This window comes from Oscarella lobularis, chromosome 18, assembly GCF_947507565.1.
Source record: "Oscarella lobularis chromosome 18, ooOscLobu1.1, whole genome shotgun sequence".
Taxonomy (NCBI): domain Eukaryota; kingdom Metazoa; phylum Porifera; class Homoscleromorpha; order Homosclerophorida; family Oscarellidae; genus Oscarella; species Oscarella lobularis.
Window position 1 is genome coordinate 632973 of NC_089192.1, and position 17389 is coordinate 650361.

Here is a 17389-nt window from a genome sequence, read left to right on the forward strand (position 1 = left end):
ACCAATCAGCGAGCGCGGAGGTCAACGCTCACGCACGCGCGTGGAGTGGAGGCATGGAACGCGTTGACGTCACGGTGGGACGGCGGACGCGCTTGAGCGCGTGACGAACTCTCGATCGGTTGTTAGTTGGCGACCAATCAGCGAGCGCGAAGGACGACACTCACGCACGCGCGTGGAGTGTCGATGGAAGCTTTGACGTCACGGTGAATTGAGAGCGGCTTGCGAGCTCGCGTCTAGCACCTAGCCGAATGCGAATTCTACAGTAAATATGTACAGCAATTTAATTAATTAATTTCATACCAGAAATTTTGTAGGAAGCTGCAATCTAGTTTTATGCTGTCAAAATTTCCAAAACTGGTGCAGCTCTGTTACAACAAAGCACAAAAATTAACCAAAAAATTTTGCTGAGCCAATTAATTAATTATTGAATCAGCTCTATTTTTTATACGGGGCAGCGAGGTACTTTCACAGTCGGGAAATCACGAAAAGCAAACAAACAGGAAAAGACAATTTTTCAATCCAAAAATCAAACGCTTTTATCTGCAACAGGTAAGAGCAGTCCGTAGGACGTTACATACCCACGCGCAAAAAGGAGAACGTTCCAAACGTGCACACATGACCTCGTTCCTTCGGGTCACATGACGCAGGCGAGGACTAGAGAGTAGGCGATGGTAGGTGCCGTAAAGCGAGTCGTCAGCACACGCTACCTCTTCGAATTCACTAGGCAAGTGCAGACAAAAGGGAGCACCTATATAAAGTCCTCGTAATCGGCGATTTGGGCGTCGGCAAGACGAGCATTATCAAGCGCTACGTCCACCAGTTCTTTTCGCCGCACTACAGAGCGACGGTGCGTAAGACGAGGCAATTTCGGGTCGCGTTTTCGAGTTCGGTTATAGATCGGCGTCGATTTTGCGCTCAAAGTGCTCAATTGGGATCAAAGCACGCTCGTTCGACTTCAGTTGTGGGATATAGCTGGTACGATGGACAAAACCCATTACAGCGTCATTACGTATTGACTTTTGTCGATTCTCTAGGCCAAGAACGATACGGGAACATGACGAGGGTAATATATTGAAAGGGCTCTCTACGTTATTTTTCTGACGTCGTCATATATTTTTATGGGTACTTTCTACTTCAGGTTTACTATAAAGAGGCCGTGGGAGCTTTTATTGTTTTTGACGTCACGCGAGCCGCCACGTTCGAAGCCGTTCAAAAATGGAAAAACGATTTGGACAGCAAAGTGACGTTGCCAAATGGGAAACCCGTTCCCTGCGTTCTTTTAGCCAATAAAGTAAGAGAGGCCACTACCCAATAGCAATACTGTATTTAATTTTTTCTTAGTGTGATCAGGCTAAGGAGGGTCTTGTGAATAGCAAGCCGCAAATGGACGAGTATTGCCGAGAGAAGGGCTTTGTTGATTGGTACGAAACTTCAGCTAAGGAAAATGTCAATATTGATGATGCAGCTAAGAGTTTAGTAACAAAGGTAGACTATCTAGACTCTTATCTACGTGCGAACTCATGAGGAAATATTTTTCTAGATATTAGAAAATGACGAGTCGAACGAGTGGGAACAGGACAGCGAAGTCGTTCCGTTGGATGCGAAACAGACGACCCAGAAAACAGGAGACGGATGCTCTTGCTAATTTTTTTTCCAACTTAGTCACTATCTTTTCTTTCTGTGCACGAGGGTTGTAACTTTTGGATATCAGCTAACACTAATAATTTTTTTTCTAAAAGCGCTCGCATTTACACCTAACACGCCCAACATGCGCTCTTCCTTAGCTAGGGTCCTAAGAACTTAGGCTACTGCTTGCAGGTTCCCGTAGACGGAATAACCATCAGGGGTGCTGGAACGGGGTTCACAGACGAACCTACATCTCCAATACAACTTACGGAACCGCCGCCACAAGGATCGTTTCGAGTGCAACTTCCGCTGGCGTCCGTTTCCATGCCAGCTGCATAAAGTATCAAAGAACGATAGTTTCGGCTGAGGTGACAATACTGGCATGGATGGTGAAGGTGATTGCGCGCATTACTGTCGTTGAAGCAGACGTCCCACATGACTACGGTACATCCGCACGTGGTTGACTGCGGCAAGCAACCGCCGCCGCGAATTGTCGTGCAAACGATGCTCGTGTCGTCGCACGCTTGACAAACAAATGAACATTCGTTGTCCGGAATCGTTATTGTGTTGTCAGGACACTGGGGACTGGAGCCGTTGACAGGGTCCAAATGATAGACGCACGAGTCGTCGTTGCTGCACGAGAGGCGATCCCAGTTGGGAGATACGTCGTCTAACGTCGCCAGCCGACATTGACCAGGTAAGGCAATGCCAACGCACAGACCAGTCGACGTGCATTTGTCAGAAAACGTGCACAAATTGGCATCGTTGCAAGAGATTCCCTCGCGTGTCGTCCACTGAAAAACGAACTGATCAGGATCACAAACCTTGAAGCGATCGATATCTCAAAATTTGTAAATAATCATACTACAGTGTACCTGACATTGGGAGTATTGGCTGTCGGAATTGCTAACATTGTCTCTGTAGCACTGGCTGTCAATGAGACAATAACCTGACTTCAGGTCGAGCTTTCGGTGATATGAAGCCGTTTGATTGTTGACGACTTCGCAGCACGAAATAGGAGTTCCGCTGCATACCCCGGCGGCGTCGCACTGGTCATCCCTAGTGCACACTTGGTTGTCGTCGCATCGTGATCCATTTGAAACGAACGTCCACGTATCGCGTGAAACAAGCCTGTTGCATTCCTATAGGCAAGCTTGCTGAATAAGCATCGGCTCACTGATCGGTTACCTGACATCCGTTGTCACCAGCTAAAGACCTTCTCTGCAAATGGGCGTAACAAGTGCCATTAATTTTGCAGGCTTTGCTATCCGTATAGCAGCGTCGCGATTCTTTAAGAATTGGACAGTCCGCTCCATTTCCGTATTGGGGTCGCAACACGGAACGGTATCTCCATTCCATGGTAGTATCGTGGCAAGATCCGTCGCACGAACTCCAATCACTCCAGCTACCGACTTGACAATCAACTAAATAAAGGCAGCTGCTTAGCTGCGCCTAACCTCTCAAAGAGTAATAACGTACTGTTGCATTTTCTGCACTGCTTTCGGTACGCACTTTGCGCTACGGGGACGTAGTAGGCTCGATAAACATTCCTGAAACGAGGGCGGAGGAGTCAGTTCCCATTACTCTTATACTCACCAGGACTAATCCGGCAAGGTAGTATAGTGATAACTAGCCCGACTCACCAGCAACTCCAACCGATCCAATTGCACGTTTGCCTTGAAGTCTGGCGCATTGAAGAGTAGTAGTACGTGTACCCCTGCGAGTACGAGCATCCATACGTATACCTAAGGGAATCAAAACCTTATCGACGTGACCGCTAATCGTAGGTAGTTATGGTCTCACTGCGAGCACAGGGACGTTCGTTGATCGTATTCGTCGCCTCTGATTCGACGGAAGCCTTCGCTGAATATGACAATGGCAACAACGAGGCAATAACTAGTGCGTGACGCCTCAGGCACTGTGGGCATTTTTTTTCTTCTACTGGACTGGTGCGACCGATGTGTGTCACTGTGTTACGTTACGGCTACGCGTGCTCGTCATTCCGGCACTCGGTGAAAATGGAAACTTAATACAGTAGCTACATCTAATTATGCCTAAGAAAACACTGATACACTACATGTATGATAATGGGAAGCCTCATTACCGAAGGCTGTAACAACAGTCCCCGAGCGTGAAGCAAAGCTTACGATTAGTGTACGCTATCTAAAATAGGAAGGAATAGGATTAAAAAAAAGACTATTGGCAAGGGCTACCACGGATCTTTTTTCTAAGATCCGTGGGGCTACAAAGAGACTATGGTTCCCGAAGCTTGAAGAATTGCGGGCGCCCACTGCAAAAAAAACCGTGGGAAAGGAAGCAGATACGAAGCGAACGGAAGTGCGTTGCCAGCGGTTACGGTGCTACGGCACACGCGATTTTCGGGAAAAAGTGCTTTTTAGATAAGTGATATTGTTCTCCACCGCCGCCCGTGCGTACGCATCTTTTTCGAAGGAAGTGAAACCGCAAGACTTCCGGGTACGGCGGTTGACGTCAAGACAAGGTTCCACGTTCTACGATTCCCGGATACGAAGAAGACAAAATGCGATGGCAAGTCCGCTTTATCTCGGCAATCGTCGTCGTTTCGATAGGAACTCCGCTCTACCTACTCAGCCGAACGCCACGAAACCCGCCAATCAACGGCAAAACGTCTCGAACAGCGAAACGCGAATCGTCGTTCGACTTCGCCTCGCGTCTCGACTCGCTCCCGTCCTACGAAACGATCGCGGAACCCGAACGAACGTCGCGCGCGTCGTCGCGAACGACGCCGTGCACGATGCGATCGTGTTTCGACTACAATCGCTGCAAGAACGGCTTCCGAATTTTCGTTTATCCACAGGCGCCTGGGGAGAAGGTGTCGACGCTCTACGCGAAGATTCTACGCGTTCTGCGCGAATCGAAGTACTACACGCTCGATCCGAAGCGCGCTTGTCTTTTCGTGCCGAGCATCGATACTCTCGATCGCGATCGACTCAGTCCCGACTACGTGCATAATATCGGCCAGAAAATCGCGCGATTGGCTTACTGGAACGGCGACGGGACGAATCATCTTCTCTTCAGCGTCTACGCCGGCACGTGGCCCGATTATTCCGATCGGCTCGATTTCGATACGGGGAAGGCGATTGTAGCACGCGCTTCTGTTTCTATGACGACTTTTCGCGCCGGGTTTGACGTCAGTGTACCGCTCGTTTCGAAAGTGCATGCGCTGAAGGGAGGGCGTGGTGACGGCGACGGACTCAAGTTATTTCCCATTCATAAGAAATACTTGCTGGCGTTCAAGGGAAAGAGATATTTGACTGGAATAGGAAGCGAGACTCGCAATGGGCTGTCGCTCATTCACAACGGCGACGACGTCGTCTTGGTAACGACGTGCCGACACGGAAATAACTGGGAACAGAATAAAGATGAGCGATGCGATTCCGATCAGGAGAAATTTGAAAAGTGAATATTTGTATATGAAGAGTGGGGCCCTCCTTTTGACGCCGTCCTGTTTCCTAGGTTTGATTTTGTGGACTTGTTGCGTCATTCCACGTTCTGTCTCGTCCCGCGCGGTCGCCGCCTCGGCTCGTATCGTTTTCTGGAGACCGTCGAAGCAAACTGCATTCCTGTATCGCTGAGCAACGGATACGTATTGCCGTTCTCGGAAAAAATCGACTGGAATCGTGCAGTGCTAAACATCGATGAACGAGTATTGCTTCAAGTAAGGAAAGACTAACCTATGATTAGATGATTGTTGACGGGTTTTCTCTTGCCAGTTGCCGTACATTGTCCGCAACGTTCCCAACAATCAGATCATTGCAATGAGACAGCAACTCGAATTTCTATGGGACACGTACTTCTCATCCATAGAAAAAGTCATAGGGACAACGATAGAGGTAAGAGAAACGCTTGTATATGTACATATAACATAGCGTTCTCTCCTCAGATTCTCTTTGATCGTATTCATCCTCATCTATCGCGCAGCCACACGGCGTGGAACCATCCGCCCGGCGCTCTAGCCCTCGATCCAACCTACTCCCCCCACCTCACGTCCTTCCCCTTCTACGCGCCCCTCGGCCAATCCAAACCGAGCCCCAATTTCACCGCCGTCATCACCGCCTACACCCCAATCGCATCGCGCTCCGCACCTCTATTCAACCTAATACGAGAAATCGGCAAAACTCCATCTCTTACAAAAATCCTCATACTATGGATGTGCGACGAAATGCCTCCAAATCCGTCCTCGTGGCCCGGCATCGCCGCTTCGACTGACGTCGAAGTGCTCACCGGAAAGGAGCGCGTCGTAAGCAGCCGCTTCAACGTCGCGCAAAAAGTCCACACGGACGCGATACTGAGTCTCGACGAGGACGCGATCATCATACGTGACGAGATTGATTTCGCCTTGTCCGTGTGGCGCGATTTTCCCGATCGAATCGTCGGCTTTCCGGCACGAAATCACGTGTGGGACGCGGACAAGTCGCGATGGGGTTACACGTCGAAGTGGATGAACGAGTATTCGATGGTTCTCACGGGCGCCGCGTTTCTGCACAAATACTACGCCCATCTCTATACGAATCACTTGCCGGCGTCCATACGAAATCTCGTCGATCAAACGTCAAATTGCGACGACATCGCCATGAATTTTCTCGTGTCCCACGTAACCAAACGACCGCCTATTAAAGTGACGCAAAAAAAGAAGTACTACGTCACGGCTGCGGCGGCGCAGGGCGGCGGCGGCGGATTGGACCCGCAGCCGCAGAGCCAACGCATGACCATGTGGATGAGTCCGACTCATTTTTCGCAGCGTCAAGCGTGCATTAATATGTTTTATTCGGTTTTCGGCTATATGCCGCTGGTCAGTTCGCAGCTTCGTCTTGATCCGATCTTATTTAAAGATCCTGTTGCTATGCTTAAGAAGCGCTACAGGAGGCTCGAGACTAGTGAATAGAAGAGAGAGAGAGAGAGAGACTATTTTTTATATTCAACACTATTGTGAGGAGACACGCGTAAAGTAGTACCTATTATATTGGGGAGAAGAAATGCACGTACACATTGCATGGCGCACGTCTGAAATAAAGTGGGGAAAGATGAAAGGGAGTGTTGATTGGCTCGCTCAGGGACCGAAAACCGGTATGCGCATACAGTGAAACTACGATGCAAAATTGAGCGATTTGAATTACCGTATCTGAAACTTGAAGTACCAATCTAAATCGACTTCTTTCCTCGACCGCCTCGTCCCCTACTACCCCGTCCGGCCTTTCGACCGCGTACCGCTTCCTTACCCTTTCTTTTGATCATAGTATCCGTCGCTGGATCCGCGTTGTCTTCGACATCTTCCGTCCCATTGTCACTGAGTTCTCCGACGTCGTCGTCGTCGGCGACGGCTTGAAAACGAAGTTTCCTTGGTAATCCAGTCGAGTAGGGAGCGACAAACGATGCCTTATTGAAAGCGCGTGTAAAAGCAGATTTAACCTAGCCACACAACGTCATAACTAACCACCAATAATACCCTATGCTCTTTACCTTAGATTCAACTTTACTAAACAAATCCGGTTTCCCGGGTAACGAAACCAATTCGCTCATAGAATCGATATCCTCTCGAGCAAGAGAATACGTTTCCATGACAGAAAGCGCGTCATTAACCCCGCCTACACCCTAAAAAATTTATAATTAAACCCGTGGGAAATTCTGCTCTGTTGCAAACTTCTTCGATCAGAGGATGGACTATTTTCTGGTGTAGCAAGGCTAGATAATCGCTGGTGAGACTTCTCGACGTCACGTTCGCTTCTCGGTGTATGTGAACGGCGAGTTCGCTGAGAACTCGTCGCAATCGACGCTGCTTCGAATTGCGACCGAGCCACTGGGGAAAACTAATCATTTGATTTATGGGACCGTGAGCAAAAAAGCCGGGCACCACAGAAGAAAAAATCGCCTTAATTAAAAGAAAAAGGACGATTTAAAAGACGAGAGTGCGTATGGGGGGATGGATATCGTTTACCTGGACTGGGAGAAGGTCCCAGTTTCCTCTAGAACGAATAGAAGATTCGATTATATCACCGTAGCAAAACGAGTCAGCTGCTCGGCTTAAAAGCGTTAGAGCTTCCTTAGGATTATTTCTATTAGAGACCGAATGTGATTCTACTAAGGAGGACTCTCGTTTTCTCCTACGTCGCTCTCTGCGGACGAGCCAGCGGATAGTTCTCCCAGGCAAAAAGCGGCATGAGAGAATAGTCCTGAAAGAAGAGCTCCGTCTGTTCGCTGACGCTTTGACGCTGCGTTTGCGGGGAAAAGACGAGTCGCACGGCCTCAAAGGGAGTCTAAAGAAATCGTCCTCTACCAATAAAAAGCGCGCGAGGGCATCTATCACTTACAACGATGAGCTGCTTCTTCGATTTCCGCGCTTCGTCTTTAGCGTCTTCGAACGTGATCGTTTTGCCCGATGCCGACCACATTGCTAAATGATGAAGTGTCTGTCGAATGTCGCCGTTCGCCGCCGTGGCGATCTGCTCGATCGCCGGCGCTTTGATGTCGATTTTCTCGCGAAAGGCGACCTTCATCATGGCCCCTTTGATCTGTTCGACGCGCGGTCGTTGGAAACGAAGGTCGTAGCAGTGATTGGCGAGCGAGCGAATTTTCGGATGTTGACGATCGTTGCAAATGCAAATAATGGGCACGAGAGACGACTTGATCAGAGCAATCAGCTCGCCTATACCACCACGATCCTCATTACCCGACATTCCGTCGACTTCGTCCATAATAACGGCCTGTTTGACCCCAGAGGAATCCCCTAGAAAAATTTCCCTATTATCATTAGAAGACACTACATATATATGTCTCTTGCCTTTGATAAGATTCCCGATGTCGTGGGTGCCCAGGGCGTCGAGTAGGGCCCCTTCTAACGTTTTCTTGTTTCTCGTCACGCTCGCGTTGAATTCGATGAAACTGTATCCGGCCTCTTTGCAGACGAGAGACGCCGACGTCGTCTTGCCGACGCCCGGTGGACCCGAAAGCAGAGCTGCTTTGAACATGCTCCCGTCCTCTCGGAAGCGACGCCCTAGAAATCATATATAAGACTACTTCTATGATCTTAAAAATGAATAGGTTAAAGTAAATAGGTCATCTAAATGATTTTGATACTCTTTGGTTCGTTACCTGTTTTTCTCACGTTCACGTCATTCCAATTCTTAATCCATTTCATCAACTTTTTCACGTTGCTTTTGTCTCCTTGCTGTCCAATGATCTCTTTCGTTGACTTGGGTTTGTATTTGTCTACTAATAGAGCGGAACCGTGGTCACCGGATAAAACCACGTCTCCTCCAAAAGACGGTGATTCTTCTTCTATTTTTTCCATCTTTGGTTTCTTCGGCGAAGGGCCCATCTTTGAATATTTAGATCGTTTCGAAGGCAAAGACGAAACGAACGCCAGAAACTCGTCTTCGTCTAACGTCTTAATCCTAAACTTTTCGACCTGCCACAGCCTTACGTTATATATTATCGATTCTATTCATCTACGTATTACATTTTCAATCTTCTTTGGACCAGCGTCTCTTCCCATGACGCAATAGCTCGTTCTCTTCCCAACTTGCCCCGAAATTTTACCGCCGTACTTCTTAATGTAGTCCAAAATTTCTTCGCGTTCAAAAGACTCCAGCACGCCCGTTACAACGAAGGAAAAACCCTCAAGACAATTCTCACCAGCCTAGGGCCAAAATTTTCTTTTAGGAATGCCAGGGGGTAACCAAAACTACTAAAGGTAAGGCAGAGGGAGGTGAAACTAAAGAGCTCTTGATCAAGAGGCAAAAAGTAGAACAGCTTATATGGGACAGACACCTATACTGATTATTTCTACGCCTTACTTCTGGAAGTTGTTTGCTTCCCAACTGAGTTGGCCCATCGCGATTCATAAAGGCTCGGTACGTGGCTTTTGATGTCGGTGTCGACGCTGATTTCTTTAACGGGGTCCGCGAAGCCGGCTCCCTTTCTTTTTCCACTTCTTTTGCTACGCGAGACTTTCCTTGGGACTTCTTCGCAGAAGAGGGTTCCGGTTCATCGGCATCTACAGAAAGTTTCCTTTTCTTCTTGGATTTCTCCGCTGTTTTTTTCGTGGAAGAGGATTCTTTAGCAAGAGGTTCCCCGTCTTTCTTCACTTGGGACGCTCCTTCTGATAGTGATCTTTTCACGGGTGAAGCTTTGGATTCCTTGGCAGATTTTCTAGGTGAACGTCTTGACGGCGGCGGCGGCGGCGGCGGCCTCGGCGGCGTCGTCTTCATTTTTTCATCCGAGCTCTTCGTTTTGACTCCTTTTTTTGATTTGAAATATTCGCTTGCTGTGACTTCGATGCGAGATTTTGGCTTCTTTGCGGTTGCTTTTGATGACGATGACGTCACTTTTCTTTCGTCTTCGTCATCTAGATGAAATCTATGTACGTCAATCGACACGAAATAGTGTAAATATCACCTAGAATTTTTCCGGCTCGTTTCTTCTTTTTCGTGGTCACAAAATCTTCCTCGTCGGAATCCGACTAAAAATTTCGCGCTCAAAAGCGTTCTTCCTCCGTTTTACGTACCAAAATAACGGGTCGCTTCTTTCTCGAATCTTTCGCCTGCCTCTGGACGGCTTTACCGATCGCTGACGAGGCCGAAGTTGCCCCGGGACTTTGCTGAAAGTACGATCGAATGTCCTAGAGAACGAGAGAGTCAAAATTCGACTCGGAAAGTGGCGATAATTCACCATTTTTCTTCACGAGTATACGGGCGCCGTCGAACAACAAACCCCGAATAAGGTGGTATCTAAAGCCTGCCTAAACGCCTCGGGTGTTTATGCTCGTACGTCCGACGTCCTTCGAAGAGCCTGTCAGAACTCGCCAAAAGAAAAAACTCAGTCTTTTGCACAGAACGAGCCTTAGACCTACGGGACACTGCTCTCGTGACCAAACGCGATGGCTTCCAAGTGCACGAATCCGTGGAGTCGCCTGCACCCTGGCCTCCGAGCATTTCTCGTCATCGCAATATTTATCGTCTACTTAGCAATAGGTGCAGCGATATTCCAAGCAATCGAACGCCAAGGCGAAATCCGCCGAGGCGATATAGCGGCTGAGACGCAAGCGCGAATCATAGCTCAGATCAACGACATCACGGAACGATTCAACGTGAGCTCCGAAGCCCAGCAGAACATCAGCGCTCTGCTGCAATCCTTTGCGGAAGCGAATAGCCAATTAGAGGCGGCCCAGCAGAATAACTGGGTGTACGGGGCCTCGCTTTTCTTCTCCTTGACCGTCGTGACTACGATCGGATACGGGAACATATCTCCGTCGACGAGGGGCGGGCAATTATTTTTCATTTTCTACGCGCTCTTTGGAATACCTTATACTGGGTATATGCTCGGTATGATTGGAAAAGGCTATTCGACGTTTTTTAATTGGATTGGGCGCAAGTCGAAAAGTTTTCAAAAGCACAGAAAAGGTTTTCTTTTTTTGGTTGGTTTGGTTACGTTTGTGCTGTTCATGTTGATCCCTTCTGCAATTTTTACTGCCATCGAGGATTGGTCGTATCGCGATTCTATGTATTACGTTTTTGTCACGTTGACTACTGTTGGGTTTGGGGATTTTGTTCCTGGACAGGAAAGCTCGCAGTATAGAGAATTCTATAAGATTTGCGTGGGGGTTTGGATTATATTAGGACTCTCTGTACTAGCACTTTTTATTGGGGAAATCGCTAATAGGGTTGAGAGAAGAGTTGAAGTGAGTAAAGACGAAGAGAAATCAATTGAACTTGATAAACAAAAAGAGAAGGAGGAGAAGGAGGAGAAGGAGGACGTTGAACTGTCCGAGTAGCAAACATTAGGATACATATTACATTTATTCGTTTGACCGTTTTGTCTTAGTTATACTCATGTCGTCGTGTAAGGGTACAGTACATTAATTCCGAGACTACTGTCTCCTCGTGTCCGTGGTACACCACGGTGCACGTGCTCTGCCTTGACAACGGGGACGGGCTTCACGTGATGTTCAACACGACACAGTGATGCTTCGCGTAAGGCCGCGGGTCTGGGAAGGGCTTAGCGACGACGACGAGGCTACGAAAACGACTAGGGAGCCTTGCGCTACTATTCGGCCTGAAAGAAGCGGTGTACGCCCCTCAAAAGAGTCTGACTCGAGCGACGATCCCGATCGACACGAACGATTGCGTCGCGAAGTGGAAAACGAGATCGAAACGATAGTTCGACTAAAGTTGGATTGCCTGTCGGACGAAGACGAGAGCGAAGCAGAAACGGACGGTTTCCAGAGAAGAAAGGAATGGGCGGGGCTACCCGAGCCATCCAGTACGTGCGATCTCGAAGACGGGCTGTCAAGTGACGATGACGACGACGACGATGGCGACGACGTCATCAATGACGTCAGAAACGATATCATAGTAGAAGAAAATCAAAGTGATGTTGAAGATGAGAATGAGAGTAGTTCTAAGAAGAGGACGAAGAAGAAAAGGAAGAAACACGGAAAGAAGGGGAAGACCTCCAAGAAAGAAAGATGTAGAAAAGCGTCTGATAAAACGACCAAAGGCCAAAAATTAGATGAGGAAGAAGACATTGCTGATACACCAGATTATGACGAACCCCTTACCACTTCAAGTATGGTGACGACATATGCGGTGTATTGCCCCTAATGTACAGCGTTTAGGAGGCGGGGTTTTGCTCAGTCAGAGGTGGAAAAGTGGACGGAAAGTTGTGGTTTTCAAACATGGCGGGTTGGATGAGGAAGAGGAAGAAGTGGAAGGCGTCTCTTCTACTAGTCTTACCTTCAATGCAAGCTTTGAGTCAGCTAACCTAGCTCAAGCCACGAGAGTGTAATGCGACAAAAATATTTATTGATTCAAATAATTAAGAATTTAGAGGCGACTTTGAATATGACTTGCAATTGAAAACTGACGTCAATACCAGCAGACACACCCAATGGTACAAAACATTTGAACCAAGTTTAAAATTTAGATTAAAAAATATTAGGTACTATTTTGAAGTTGGCGGTACTGTTGCTGGCGTGACGTACCAGTTTAATATCGTTAATCTTTTGAAAAAGGACAGCCTTTATAATCATGGTACAAATGACTTTTTCAAATAATAATAATTTATCTTCTCTTCTAAACTGTGGCTTCTCCAGGTCTCCAGCCTTTGTTTCTTTCGAAAAGAGAAACGGCACTGAGTGGGACTGGATGGAGACGAGTTGGGACGTGCATTAGGTAAGGAGATGTGATAAAAAACACCACAACGTCTATAACTTTTATTTCAGCTATACTTATAACTCTGAACTTCCTGGGAAGAATTTCTACAAGCTCTCTTGGAGAATGGTAGTGAGAATGTTAGACGTTTATCCACATAAAAGCTGTGTCTTTCATAGGAGTTTCCTTACGCTGGAGACACGTGTTCTATAGCCCATTGCTATCCATACACTTTTACGAATCTGCAAGATTATTTGACGAAGATCTCTCTTGATCGATCTCAATGTGAATACTGTAAAATTGACGTTCTGTGCGAGACGAAAGGAGAGCGTCCATGTCCTTTGCTAACAATAACGAATTTTTCAGGTACGAAATATATAAAATCGGGTGTTTTTTCAAAAGTACCGTTGTGATATTATAGGATGCCTAGCTTTGAAAAAATGCGTATTTATTAGTGGACGCGTTCATCCCGGAGAAACAAATTCGAGTTGGATTGTGCAAGGTTTAATTGATTTTCTACTGTCTTCTCACCCTGAAGCGCAAGTAAGACATTGATCCTTTTCTCGTCTTTTCTTCATTGCATTGCTGGACAGGAACTAAGGGAATCATTTATATTCAAAATTATTCCCATGTTGAATCCAGACGGCGTTGCTGTTGGCAACTATCGTTGTTCCCTCGCTGGGGTCGATCTCAACAGGCAATACATAAATCCAAACAAGGCACATACTCAATTCGAACCCAGCTCATAAATATATAGTTCTTTACATAGTTTGAACACCCGACTGTGTTTCACCTAAAGAAGGAACTTGAAAATACGAAACGCTCACATGAGGTGATCGTTTACTGCGATTTTCACGGTCACAGTCGCCAGCAGAACGTCTTTATGTACGGCTGTCGAGAAACGGGATCTCAAACGTCGTCCGATATATTCAAACACAAGTTGTTTCCCTGGGTAATGAGTCAAAAAGTGAGAACGCTCTGTAAATTGTATTGATTGGGTGAATTGAAAATTGCTGTGCTATCTAAAGGCTCCTGAAACTTTTTCCTATTCGAATTGCCGATACAATGTGAGGAAGTGTAAAGAAGGAACGGGTCGCGTTGTCATGCGTAGGCAATTTGGAATTCTCAACAGTTTTACCATGGAAACCTCGTTTGCAGGAACGACTTTGAATAAGTATGTTCTATGTAATGGTCAGAGAATAATTTGATTGATTATTTAGAATTCCGCGTCATTTTCATTGTCGAGATTTAATGAAAATTGGGAGGAATTTTGCCGAGGCAGTTTTAGATTACTGGCGTTCGCTCAACAACGCAAAGTCTGTAGAATAAGTAATTGAGTGTTTTTTGACGAATTTTGTTTCAGGGTTCTATCTCAGTATTGCCAGTCTTTAGCTGCGTATTTGTCTTGTGACGAAAAGCCTAATAGCACCGGATTTAGACTAAAAGAGAGTAGAAATTGGCTCAGTGGAAAAGCGGACACTGGAGCTTATTCTCGTCTGGAGGAGCTCGTTGACGCATCCGAGTCGAACAGCGACAGCGAAGACAGCTGCTCGGAGAATGAAAACGACGTCGAAGTTCAGGTAGCCAGCTCGGGAAAATGTAATGCTAGGCATGCTCCTTTGTCTTCTAAAAGGAGGATGGCTCTGTGCAGTGTGGTTCTCAGAAGGTTAAAAAGAAAAAGAAACGACGACAGAAGAAAAAGGAGAAAGATAAGGGCTTGCCTCTTGGGAAGCAATCGTCTTCCGCGTCGTCGTCGTCTGCACAGCAAAAATGTCAAGAAATCAGAAGAAGTCAAAGTCTACCGGTACAGTTAGAAGAGAAGGGGCCCACCTGTACACGTTTGTTGTTTACATAAAAGCTATCATAATAGACAGATGTTCCTTGGATACTGTAAGCTTAATTAATCAGGAACTTCTTTCCAATAGGCGTTAGATGCGAAACGATTGCCTGCTGCAAGTGGACGAACAAAAAAGATGTCTATAGTAATACAAAGGTATTCCTGTGGTATAAAATAGTGACTGTCTATACGCAGGGGGGTATTGGACGGTCGTACAAGTTCGTCAATCCGTACGCAAATCGATCCAATGGTGGAATTCCAATGTTTTCGCAAGAACGAATACAAGAACGACTGCGAAAGGTAGAGTCAACAGAAAAAAATCATAGTACCACTACATGGGGAGTCCTTGTGAACTTAGCGGCAGGAGAAAATGATTATTGAACAGAAAGAGCGCCTCAATGAGCTTACTGCAAAGGCTTCAACCGCACTACTACATCCAAATGCATTACTGGGACGCACTCGACGATCTACGTGGGATGACGTTGGGTCATTGTGGCCTCCCGCTCTTCCTGAGAAAACGCAGTCCGACTTCGTCGAAAGATCGATGTCACTTGCACCGCGAAACTTTCTCTTCAGTAATTGGTGGACGCCCGTGACGTCACCCAACTGCACGGGATCGCCAAATCAGAAATTATTTTAATTAAATGTACAGTACGACGAGAGTTGAATTCCACGAAAAGGAGAACTGAAACAATGCCAGGTATTGCACTTAGTATATACATGTAGCAGCGATATTGCTTCACGATAATCAAATAAAGGCTAATGGAGGACACCAGGCCTGTTGTTTAGTTGATGAGTATACAGTGTTAGGGTCTCCCCAACTCCTTTTTCCTCCTACGTAGAATAGGATCACAGTGTCAACACTCTAAAATTCGTCATCTAAACTCCCTAACAATCGCTGGACCCCGTAAAAAATTCGTTGCCCGCCTTTGCAATCCCTGCTAATGGTCTCTAAGTGGTTTCATTGATACCAACGGGAAATTCCATTCCTCGGCGAAGCGAAACACACGAGAGACGAAGAAAATGACGCCTAGCGCCTCTATCCTTCTCCTAGTCGCCTCCGCCATCGTTTCCCCGACAAAGTCACTGAGCCCAATGGAGGTAGAAAACCTTTTCGCCGAACGCCAGGCTCTCGTCCACATCGGTCTTCCGTACAAACTGCGTAGCGGCGGCGGCGGCGGCGACAACGCAACGACGAAAACGCCTAGTTATCTTCTCGATCTCTACGACGTCGTCGAACGAAACGCGTCGCGAACGAGAACGGGCGCCGAACGTGACGCGACTCGAGCTCGAAAGGCGAACGTGATCGAAGCGTTCGTCGAGAATCGCACGATCTTAGAAGACGACGCGTTTTCTCCTTCTCCTCCTCCTCCTCCTCCTCGTCATCATCATCACAGAACCGAACGTTTTCGATTCGAAACGCCTGATCTACTCGACGACAAGCTCGTTATCGGCGCCGAATTGCGACTTCATCGCGAAATCGCACGTGACGGCGGCGCTCCGTCGCGTGGCGATCACGCTCACTACGAACCTCTTGTCCTTCGTCTGTATCAGGTCGTCTCGAAGGCGGGGCTTCGGTCGTTAGCCGACGCGATTTACGTCAACGAGACTAATTCGCGCGACGACGTTCTCGTTTTCAATGTGGAGGACGTCGTTCGATCTTGGATCATTTATCCTGAGACGAATCACGGCCTCGAGCTCGAAGTCGAATTGCTCGACGTCAGCAGCAACCGTTCGAGTCCTTTCGTTCATCCGAGGGCAATAGGGCTAAAGAAATTCGAAGGGGATCCCAATCGCGAGGCACTGCTCGTCATTTTTAGCAGCGAGGAGGGCCAGGAAGTCATGGAAATGGATCCCGTGGAACGCAGTCGACGTCGACGTCAAGTGAATGACAACGACGACGGCGGAATACCTCTTCACCTGCCGTCGACTCCTGTTTCTTCAAGTAACGTCGCAGAATTGCACAGCGGATGTAAGTTACGAAGTTTCTATGTTCGTTTTGACGACATTGGGTATGATCACATTTTGGCGCCGCCTGGGTTCTACGCCAATTATTGCAGCGGGTCGTGTCCGAGATTTTTGAGTTCGGTCATGAATTCGACCAATCATGCTTGGCTTCAGAATTTGTTGCATTGGCTTGGGGATGGTGATGTGCCAAGCCTGGCCTGTGTGCCTACCGACTACAGGCCTATTACATTGTTGTACAAGGTTGGGGATAGTTTCAAATTTAAGAAACACGATCTTGTGGCTCAGGCCTGTGGTTGTCGTTAGTCTCAATGGAGGGAGAGTCAAAAGGCGGTGTGGAAAGGAGAGGACATGTTATAGAATTCAAATCTTGCTTGAATAGTTACGTTTTATGGTTTTAGATGCAGTGATAGACGGTAGGAAGCTAAGGAAACAACCGCATAAAGATTATAGTAGCCACGTGAAGTCATGATCATAATACACGTGATTCCACTCTTCATTCTCGGCCAAACGTTTCTATAGAGCAGATACTTGTCTGCCGAAGCATATGCTCATCAAAGGCTGGAGGAAAGCGCAATTCTGCTACATTTCAGAAAAACCATAAAGGTACGCGAGTAGTGCAAATACTTGCGCGGCCATTGCGCGTCACGTGATTGCAGGCGCCGCTAACGATAGGCTCCCGCGTTTTTGTCCGGAAACTATATACACCGCCTGCCGGAATATATACACCGCTTGTCGGCGGAGTACGTACACCGCTTGCCGGAATATATACACC

At 47.3% G+C, this 17389-nt stretch overlaps 7 protein-coding genes across 10 annotated transcripts; 5 read left to right on the forward strand and 2 right to left on the reverse strand.

The window, feature by feature from the left end:
* The first annotated feature begins 513 nt into the window (after positions 1–513).
* LOC136197970 (ras-related protein Rab-38-like) lies at positions 514–1741 on the forward strand. 2 transcript variants are annotated; one of them, XM_065987872.1, is made up of 8 exons: positions 535–549; positions 648–671; positions 725–847; positions 897–975; positions 1035–1063; positions 1139–1291; positions 1342–1485; positions 1541–1741. In XM_065987872.1, the coding sequence occupies exons 2-8, from the start codon at positions 669–671 to the stop codon at positions 1643–1645; spliced, it is 636 nt and encodes a 211-aa protein (XP_065843944.1). In that variant the 5' UTR covers positions 535–549; positions 648–668; the 3' UTR covers positions 1646–1741. The 2 variants fall into 2 exon arrangements, with proteins under 2 accessions (XP_065843943.1, XP_065843944.1); XM_065987871.1 differs by having other exon boundaries at positions 514–671.
* On the reverse strand, positions 1644–4747 carry LOC136197952 (protein psiQ-like). 2 transcript variants are annotated; one of them, XM_065987845.1, is made up of 7 exons: positions 3731–4747; positions 3430–3680; positions 3270–3371; positions 3106–3176; positions 2815–3050; positions 2502–2768; positions 1644–2450 (listed from the first exon to the last, which is right to left on the reverse strand). In XM_065987845.1, the coding sequence occupies exons 2-7, from the start codon at positions 3552–3554 to the stop codon at positions 1806–1808; spliced, it is 1446 nt and encodes a 481-aa protein (XP_065843917.1). In that variant the 5' UTR covers positions 3555–3680; positions 3731–4747; the 3' UTR covers positions 1644–1805. The 2 variants fall into 2 exon arrangements, with proteins under 2 accessions (XP_065843917.1, XP_065843916.1); XM_065987844.1 differs by having other exon boundaries at positions 3430–4747.
* Positions 4138–6695, forward strand: LOC136197941 (exostosin-1-like). Its single transcript, XM_065987829.1, has 4 exons — positions 4138–5064; positions 5122–5323; positions 5379–5498; positions 5549–6695. Exons 1-4 carry the CDS (start codon positions 4166–4168, stop codon positions 6548–6550), a joined length of 2223 nt encoding a protein of 740 aa, XP_065843901.1. The 5' UTR covers positions 4138–4165; the 3' UTR covers positions 6551–6695.
* On the reverse strand, positions 6681–10508 carry LOC136197937 (replication factor C subunit 1-like). Of its 2 annotated transcripts, XM_065987820.1 has the most exons (13): positions 10333–10508; positions 10169–10282; positions 10060–10123; positions 9459–10009; positions 9122–9301; positions 8755–9070; positions 8444–8656; positions 7974–8389; positions 7771–7919; positions 7601–7718; positions 7307–7534; positions 7126–7257; positions 6681–7074 (listed from the first exon to the last, which is right to left on the reverse strand). In XM_065987820.1, the coding sequence occupies exons 1-13, from the start codon at positions 10333–10335 to the stop codon at positions 6808–6810; spliced, it is 2751 nt and encodes a 916-aa protein (XP_065843892.1). In that variant the 5' UTR covers positions 10336–10508; the 3' UTR covers positions 6681–6807. The 2 variants fall into 2 exon arrangements, with proteins under 2 accessions (XP_065843892.1, XP_065843893.1); XM_065987821.1 differs by lacking the exons at positions 10060–10123; positions 10333–10508.
* A 27-nt stretch (positions 10509–10535) lies between these two features.
* Positions 10536–11523, forward strand: LOC136197963 (potassium channel subfamily K member 16-like). The gene has a single exon (XM_065987858.1). It carries the CDS (start codon positions 10541–10543, stop codon positions 11432–11434), a length of 894 nt encoding a protein of 297 aa, XP_065843930.1. The 5' UTR covers positions 10536–10540; the 3' UTR covers positions 11435–11523.
* A 95-nt stretch (positions 11524–11618) lies between these two features.
* LOC136197732 (cytosolic carboxypeptidase 2-like) lies at positions 11619–15414 on the forward strand. The gene is made up of 17 exons (XM_065987549.1): positions 11619–12228; positions 12278–12443; positions 12490–12552; positions 12601–12692; positions 12755–12833; positions 12884–12941; positions 12992–13178; positions 13234–13355; positions 13406–13531; positions 13582–13779; positions 13841–13986; positions 14033–14128; positions 14176–14392; positions 14446–14616; positions 14738–14794; positions 14845–14949; positions 15008–15414. Exons 1-17 carry the CDS (start codon positions 11625–11627, stop codon positions 15287–15289), a joined length of 2769 nt encoding a protein of 922 aa, XP_065843621.1. The 5' UTR covers positions 11619–11624; the 3' UTR covers positions 15290–15414.
* A 216-nt stretch (positions 15415–15630) lies between these two features.
* LOC136197733 (bone morphogenetic protein 7-like) lies at positions 15631–17113 on the forward strand. The gene has a single exon (XM_065987550.1). It carries the CDS (start codon positions 15673–15675, stop codon positions 16918–16920), a length of 1248 nt encoding a protein of 415 aa, XP_065843622.1. The 5' UTR covers positions 15631–15672; the 3' UTR covers positions 16921–17113.
* The last annotated feature ends 276 nt before the right edge of the window (positions 17114–17389 follow it).

What these genes read in the sequence shown, in the direction of transcription:
- LOC136197963 (XM_065987858.1), top strand. Translation starts at nt 10,541, where the DNA reads ATGGCTTCCAAGTGCACGAATCCGTGGAGTCGCCTGCACCCTGGCCTC.
- LOC136197937 (XM_065987820.1), bottom strand. An exon ending in GTCCAAAGAAGATTGAAAAT is followed by an intron (nt 9,071 to 9,121) that starts GTAATACGTAGA and finishes AGGCTGTGGCAG; the next exon opens with GTCGAAAAGTTTAGGATTAA. An exon ending in CGTGAACGTGAGAAAAACAG is followed by an intron (nt 8,657 to 8,754) that starts GTAACGAACCAA and finishes TATGATTTCTAG; the next exon opens with GGCGTCGCTTCCGAGAGGAC.
- LOC136197732 (XM_065987549.1), top strand. Translation starts at nt 11,625, where the DNA reads ATGCTTCGCGTAAGGCCGCGGGTCTGGGAAGGGCTTAGCGACGACGAC. An exon ending in CTAGCTCAAGCCACGAGAGT is followed by an intron (nt 12,444 to 12,489) that starts GTAATGCGACAA and finishes TTAAGAATTTAG; the next exon opens with AGGCGACTTTGAATATGACT. An exon ending in AATACATAAATCCAAACAAG is followed by an intron (nt 13,532 to 13,581) that starts GCACATACTCAA and finishes TTCTTTACATAG; the next exon opens with TTTGAACACCCGACTGTGTT.
- LOC136197952 (XM_065987845.1), bottom strand. Translation starts at nt 3,554, where the DNA reads ATGCCCACAGTGCCTGAGGCGTCACGCACTAGTTATTGCCTCGTTGTT. An exon ending in TGGATCGGTTGGAGTTGCTG is followed by an intron (nt 3,177 to 3,269) that starts GTGAGTCGGGCT and finishes CCCTCGTTTCAG; the next exon opens with GAATGTTTATCGAGCCTACT. An exon ending in CTGGTGACAACGGATGTCAG is followed by an intron (nt 2,769 to 2,814) that starts GTAACCGATCAG and finishes GCTTGCCTATAG; the next exon opens with GAATGCAACAGGCTTGTTTC.
- LOC136197970 (XM_065987871.1), top strand. An exon ending in TCAGTTGTGGGATATAGCTG is followed by an intron (nt 976 to 1,034) that starts GTACGATGGACA and finishes TCGATTCTCTAG; the next exon opens with GCCAAGAACGATACGGGAAC. An exon ending in GCGTTCTTTTAGCCAATAAA is followed by an intron (nt 1,292 to 1,341) that starts GTAAGAGAGGCC and finishes ATTTTTTCTTAG; the next exon opens with TGTGATCAGGCTAAGGAGGG.
- LOC136197733 (XM_065987550.1), top strand. Translation starts at nt 15,673, where the DNA reads ATGACGCCTAGCGCCTCTATCCTTCTCCTAGTCGCCTCCGCCATCGTT.
- LOC136197941 (XM_065987829.1), top strand. Translation starts at nt 4,166, where the DNA reads ATGCGATGGCAAGTCCGCTTTATCTCGGCAATCGTCGTCGTTTCGATA. An exon ending in GATCAGGAGAAATTTGAAAA is followed by an intron (nt 5,065 to 5,121) that starts GTGAATATTTGT and finishes CCTGTTTCCTAG; the next exon opens with GTTTGATTTTGTGGACTTGT. An exon ending in TCATAGGGACAACGATAGAG is followed by an intron (nt 5,499 to 5,548) that starts GTAAGAGAAACG and finishes TTCTCTCCTCAG; the next exon opens with ATTCTCTTTGATCGTATTCA.